This window comes from Wyeomyia smithii, chromosome 3 (assembly GCF_029784165.1).
Source record: "Wyeomyia smithii strain HCP4-BCI-WySm-NY-G18 chromosome 3, ASM2978416v1, whole genome shotgun sequence".
NCBI lineage: Eukaryota > Metazoa > Arthropoda > Insecta > Diptera > Culicidae > Wyeomyia > Wyeomyia smithii.
The window spans coordinates 19,656,360-19,663,671 of record NC_073696.1 but is presented as its reverse complement, the minus strand read 5'-3'; the positions used below and the strand labels follow the sequence as shown (position 1 = coordinate 19,663,671).

Genomic DNA, 7,312 nt, shown 5'->3' with positions numbered 1-7,312 from the left:
CGCAAGGAAATAAAACAAAAAAAACATGGGAAGACAGAAAACCAAAAAATCGATTGAAAAATAGTCTTAGAAACAAAAAACAACAAAGAATTAAAATAACTATAACTAAAAACCACACAATAGATGAAATAGAACAAAAATGAAGATAAATAAGAAAAAAGACACAGGATACAAAAAGCAGGACGAAAAACGTGTTCTTTCACTTTGATTACAGATTTTTAATTTTGTTTGTTTTTTTCTTCATTTTGAATATTTATTTTCTTTGTCAATCGTTGTTCTCGCTTTTTCTTGCTTTTTGCTGTATTGCTAAAACTCTGCTAATTCTGCTGCTAAGGAAAGAGATAGTAAAAATTCACAAAAAAACAAAATTGATAGACGTAACGAAAAATAAGAAGACTAAATGATCAGTGATTGGCAGTAGAATAAAAAACAACTCAAAAAAACGGAACACACATAAAAATAAAATTAGATAAGATAAATAATAGAACACAAGAAAAACAATAGAGTAGAAGCTAGGAAAGGAAGAACAGAGCTGAATAACAACTAAAATCTAACAGAAAAACGAAACATGGAAAATTTGAATCAATGCACAAAACATGGTAAAATAGCATAGTAATGACAAAACTGAATACAAGTATCAATGCAAGAAAATAGTAACAAACAACAGATAAAAACATAAAAAAAGAAATAAAACATAGTAAGGAGGGGAAAGGGAACGAGACAAACTTCTAAAATAAAACTTATACAAATATTCACAATACATAAACAAAGTATGAAAATTAAATTCTAGGTCGGTTTTTTATTCTTCAATGTTAACTATGCAATGTTAAATAAAAACTTAAAGCAAAAAACAGTTTAATAACATATCAAAAACTTAAATAATAGAAAAAAAATAGAAATAAAATTGGCTTTGTGATAAAACAAGAAAAATCGAGATCATCAAGAAGAAAACGGGAAATAAGTAGAGGAAAGAATAGAAAAAATACTATAACAGATGATAACCAAACACATAATAAAACAAAAATGTATTCAAAAAATGACAACAACAGAAATAAAAGAAGAAGAGAAGAGGAAAAAACATTTGAACAGAAAATCATCAAGATTCAATAAAATAGAATATATGGAAAAATAAGACAGAAGAAAGAGAAAGTAACAACAGAAAAACGGCAAAAAAGTTAGACAAATGATTGAAGAACAGGGTGAAATCAAATACAACAGCAAGAAACTGGCTTGAAAATATCAAGAAAATACAGTATTAGAGGAATTGAAAAATATATAGGGGGGCAACAAACCAAACAAAAAAATCAAAGGAGAAATTTGTTTAACAAAACAAAGAGAAACACGCATATAGAACCATGGAACAGGAAAAGAAAGATAAAACATCGGTATTGAAAAATAATAAAAATCAAACAAACAGAAAGCAGGCTGGAACAGAGGATAATAGAAAAATAAAAAAAAGATATAAGAAAACAATCAAAGTTAGGAAAAAGAAATATTAAAACATAAACTAATTTCAAATCACCCGTGAAATATAATAACTATGGCGAATAACTATGCAAGCAATAATTGAGCGGAAAACGAACCAACAAAAATACCAGTGAAGACAAGGATAAAAAACAAAAACCAGTGAGCGGAAGTTAAAAAACGAGCGCAAGTATTGCAAAAATTCAAGTTAACGGAAAAATAAAGAGCTAGAAAATAAATCCATTCAGCTATTACAAGAAAGAACCTTTTGTAAATTATATATTGTACAAATGCTACACGATATCTGAATGAAACATAGTTATTACTTTAAAAGTGGAAATAATATATACTTAGAAATACTAGAAACCAAGTCATACACAGAAACACAAAACTTGAACATACCCAAATAAGAGGTTTATTCAAAATGGTATATAAAAAAAAAACAACAGAGAAACAGGGGCATAACACAATAGAGTAAAAAACTCAAACAAAGCAAAAGAGCAAAATATGAAAAAAAAATGGGAACATTATAAGAAAAAGAAACATCGAAAAACAATATGAAATAAAACAGGAAAACAAAACCTTGAAATAAAAAAACATGTTAACTAGAAGAGCAGAGCAAGAGAAAAATATATAAATTAACTTAAATGGAAATATTACGAAAACTTAAGTACAGAAATAGGGGCCATTCACATACCACGTGGACAGCTTTGGAGGGGGGGGGGGTTTGGCTAATGTCCACGGTCCATACAATTTTTTTAGAATTTATATGGACAGTTGTCCACGGGGGGAGGGGGTGGTCAAAATCGTTAAAAATCTGTCCACGTGGTATGTGAATGGCCCCATACCTCGATATAAGGCAACTTTTTTTATATTTGTCACGTTATATCGAGTTACTTTATGTCGAAGCAAACGATAAATTTTTTATTATTAAGGCAAGACTCTTAATGGTTGAGTAATCAAAGATGCGCGAAAACCCATCACCCATCATCATTTCCCATCACCTATCAGTAGTTTTGAACATTTCTTATGCCTATTTGGTAGAATTTGGCTTTGGTTCCATCGGTTTTAAAACTTACTACAAACATTCTTTGAAGCAACTTATACCCCAAAAACAATTGCTGTATCATGCATTCATTGCATCTAAAAAAACACGTTATATTGAGGTTAAAGTTACGTAACATCGAATAACGTTATATCGAGGTTGCCTTATATCGAGATACGACTGTATAATGACAAAAAAGGAAAAAATACTGGAAAACAAATAAAACACGAAAAATGGAGAGTTAGAAGAGTTGTCTGAAAAGAGGAAAAAACAAAATAAACAAGAGAAAAAAAAATCAAAACAAAACATAACGTATATTATTAAACAAAAGAATAAATAAACGAATAAATAGAAATGAAAAAAAAACAAAAAATCAAAACCCGAGTGGGAACAGAAAAAGAAAGAAAAGTATATAAATGGACCAGATTGAAAAAAATTAAACTAGATATTGACACTTTGTATTGACACGGCGAAGTCAAATAAATGTTGTGTGAACAAAAAAAGAAACATAAAATTTCAAAATACATAAAAACGGACAAATAGAAAGCAGGTCAGACTTGTGAAACAGAAAAGCATAAGTATAGAAAAAACAAAGAAAAGTGAGAAAGAAAGTGAGGAAAACATGATGAAAATATTTCAGAAAAAAGTTAACCACAGCTAAATTTATTGTGTCATAATTGGAAAAGCAAAACGAAACGAAAAATAGAATAACAGAAAACAGTAAAACGGCAAACAGGAACGAAACAATCTTGAAATAAAACAATGGAAAAAAGAAACACAAATATAACAGCAGAGAGGATGTGGATCACATGATAAACTTGGAATCGCAAAAGTGGTAGAAAACGTATTTGATATCGATAGTCTAGAGGTGGATAAGCTGTGAAATATTAAGCATCGTTGTTAAATTAGTTAATGATTTCATTGATTTAAAACAACGTCATGTTGGTTTTATATGAATCTAATAACAATGCTTAGAGCAAAAAGTGTCAACAGCAGAAACAAATATATGCTAGGAGTTTACACAGCTGAGCTGCAATTCACTCCTCGCGGCAAATTTTCGCACTACAAAAAACTGAACAGTTATGGATGTTGTCTCGGCTAGCCTTGTGGTAACTCATTTTCTCTCCTCAGAGTTGAAACGGCGAATTGCTGGCTTCCATAAGGTAGCAAATGCTGTGAGAGTATATATCTGACAGCAACATTTCAACGTTTTCAGTTCAATTAAGAATCTAGCTTCTAGGCGACAAATTTACGGTGATTGTTATTGTTTTAACTCCAGTTGAATTTGGATGGTATTTATCAAGACTGAACTTCCCAATTTCGGAAGATATTTAGCATGGTATGAAGTATTACAAACTCTCGAGAAAAATTATTTTACATTGATGCATGCATCAATAATGCAGTTCTCTCGTAAGCGATCAGCTTTGATTTGTTGATAGATTCAGATTGAAACAAAACACATATCTCGAAAAAGAACGAATCGAAAACCTATTCGTTGTACGTTGGGACTGCTAGAGGCTGGAGGGCCTTAATGGTACATTTCCGATTCACATTACCCCACTCGACCATCGAAATTTATTTCAGAAGAAACGAAACGGTAAAAACAATAGACTAAATGTTGGTCGTTCCAGAGCAGTTTCACCAAATCTCCACCGGTGCTGGAATCGGACCAATGCTCTAGCTAGCTAACCGGTGATACGAAGGTAGCCGAAAAATGTACTATCGCATGCTCATTCCAGTTGGTACCTTTATATGGAAAGTGAGCTGGGAAAATCCGACTAAAGAAAAGCGTTGTTCCTTCCCGTTCGTCCTTCCTCTTCTGCCAAACCGAGTCAAATCGAGCGCTAAATTCCATCTGTTCGTGTAGGTTTGCTACTTCCTTCGACAGCGACACTAACCGAAACCGCCACCTGCACCGTCTGTGTGATGATCATATTTTCTTTTGCTCTTTTTTTATTTTTCGAGGGATGGGGAGAGTAACATTTAATCCTCCCGTGTACGGTTTAATCTTTCGTGTTTTGCTTTACTGACTGTTCTTTTCGGAGTTTTCCTTTTTCTTCGGTGCAGATTTGGGTTTTTGAACAAAAAAAGAGGGAAGCACGCAGTCCGTTGGGGCTGTAAGGATAACTGTAAGAGTTACAATAAAATGTGTAAATTTATTACACACCTTGTTGTAATTGAACGAGTGAAAAAAAAAACTCACATAAGATTTTCCACCCAAGCGGTTGGGTAATTAGAATGGAAATGACCGTTCTAGCACTTATTGATGTGAATTTTAATTGTAATAATAACCGTTCATTGAAACTCCACAGCATTGTTTGCCGGGTATTCGAAAATTAATTTTGGAACATTAAATTATGAGAAACAACAGTAATTACTTTAAACAATTTGTGAATTCCAGAAAAAAAATGATAACTCATTCAGCAGAGTTGGAGGGAGTGCTAAATGAGTAACGTAAAAATATTGGGACGGTCAGCCGTCGTTCCCCTCATTTTCATCTATATGTGAAATTGTGACTGTGAAAAATTCCACCCTCCACTTCAAATATGCGAAGTGTGTGGTTTCGCATGTACGATGATGATAGATGATGGGTTTTCACGGCTGTTCGAGTTCGTAAATTGATTGTGTGAGAGAGAGCGCCCATGGGTCAGCATGGCGCGGAAATGAAATGAACGACTGGCCGCGACCAGGTTCCGAGATTAGATCCCAGTCCGACGGTAAATATGAAATCGGCTCCGTTTTTGTGACGAGAAAAGGGGAGAGATCCGTATTAATTTTGCTAAAATAGAGGGGATACGTTTGCATTAAATGGTTTGTGTTGGTTTCCGTAAAGCTGTGCTGAAGGCTTAAAAATATTATTACCCATTGAATTGAGAATCTTGTGTAAATGGGATGCGTTTTTGTTTGTTGTAACAATATTCTCAAACTAATTTACAGTTTGACTAAAAGAATTGGCTTGGCTATGACTTTTGTCAAAAATCAGTAGTTCTTATGCCTCAACAGTATTTTTAATTTTCTGAAATGACCAATATTTTAGTGACCTTCACCATCAAACCGACCATGCTCTTACTGATACACTTTTGGAGTCAATATTAATTGATGAGGTCAAATAACCCAGCAAACTCTTCAAATTACGTAATTTTTCGTCTCTACTCGGTATCAGACTCATCTACCGGAACAAATAATCGCGTATAAAAGAAGCTGATGTACGGTTAAAAAGTATCATTCGTTTGCAATCAATCAATCGGTCAAGAGTACAGCACAATAAAAACTTTTAATTCCAACATGAAGGTAACAAAATGCATCACTGAACCAATAAATACATTACCCAATTGTTATTTAATTAAACTCTGTTTAGGTGTTCATTGTGGTGTCCATGGCTTTGGTCATCGCTTCCTGTGCAGCAGTCGACGATTCCGCTAGTAAGAAGGAGAAACGCGGCCTCTGGGAGTTGAGTGATGATCAAAGCAACTTCGAATATGATGACCACCATCACCACTATGACGATGATCATCACATTCATCACGAACTGAAGCACATTTCCACAACCATCACCAAGAAGGTCCCAGTTCCATACCCAGTTGAAGTTGAGAAGCACGTCCCGGTTCCAGTGAAGGTCCCCTATCCAGTTCACGTCGAGAAGAAGGTCCCTGTCTACGTCGAAAAGAACGTTCCAGTTTACATTGAGAAGAAGGTTCCGGTTCATGTTGATCGTCCAGTGCCATACCCAGTGGAAGTGAAGGTTCCAGTTGTCCAGAAGGAATACGTTGAAGTGCCAAAACCTTACGCAGTTCCTGTTGAGAAACCAGTTCCAGTGTACGTAAAGAAGCCAGTGTATGTGGAGAAACCAGTCCCAGTGACGGTGCACATCAAGGAGCACAAGAAACACTGGGGTCTGTTTTGAAGTCAAATGTTTTCATTAGTTGAAATTAGAATCTGTAAATAAATTAGAAATGCAAAAAAATATTATTTTTTACATAGAACTACGCAGTAGAGAAATCCTTATATTACGCGTCCCTCAAAATATCTTCTCTTCTAAATTTCAGTTGCTTCTGTCGTATACCACGATATTATTTGAACATTACGAGCAATATCATTCAAATTCCATCAAATTCCATGTGAATTTTGTAAAAAGACAAAAGTTGAAGAGAGAGAATAACTTTTAGTTCAACTCATAATGCTTCAAATGCTTTAAAACGTTGAATGAGTTAAAAGAATATATTTTTAAGTTAAGTTTAAAATATTGATAACGCATCAAAATTAGCTTGGAATCGATGAAACCCGCTACTCAACGAAAAGATGGCATAAAATTAAAATTCATAAATTACCCTTGAAATTTATTGAAAAATTCAAGACTAGCTTGAAACGGTCTCACTGGTAACATGGGGTCTTAAAAAAAGGATATTTTTGTGAAAACATGAGAAAACCGCTTTGGTTAGTTCATATTGATGGACCAAAGAGAGTGATCCCGAGCTAGTCCTGAAATAATAATAATAATATCTCTGAAGGTCGGATAAATCCAAATAAAACACTCACTTAAATTTTAGTTGATAATACCGGAATCCGTTTCCAAAAGTGAAAGCAGGCGAAAAAAGAATTATTGGAGGCTGAAAAATAAAACAATGAAAAACAATAACAATGAAAAAGATGAATAAATATAATTGTACATACAATGCATATTTAAAAAGAAAATTTGTAGCATTGCAAAAGTTCTCAGCAGTAGCTGAAAACTAAAGGGATGTGATGGTATAACAAAGGCAGGTATAATTCTGGTTTGTAATATCAGAGCTGCCGAAAAGAGGT

At 33.7% G+C, this 7,312-nt stretch overlaps 1 protein-coding gene across 1 annotated transcript; it reads left to right on the top strand.

Annotated features, from left to right (window-relative positions):
• The first annotated feature begins 5,710 nt into the window (after positions 1 to 5,710).
• LOC129731597 (mantle protein-like) lies at positions 5,711 to 6,418 on the top strand. The gene is made up of 2 exons (XM_055691709.1): positions 5,711 to 5,800; positions 5,868 to 6,418. The coding sequence occupies exons 1-2, from the start codon at positions 5,795 to 5,797 to the stop codon at positions 6,411 to 6,413; spliced, it is 552 nt and encodes a 183-aa protein (XP_055547684.1). The 5' UTR covers positions 5,711 to 5,794; the 3' UTR covers positions 6,414 to 6,418.
• Positions 6,419 to 7,312: the final 894 nt, after the last annotated feature.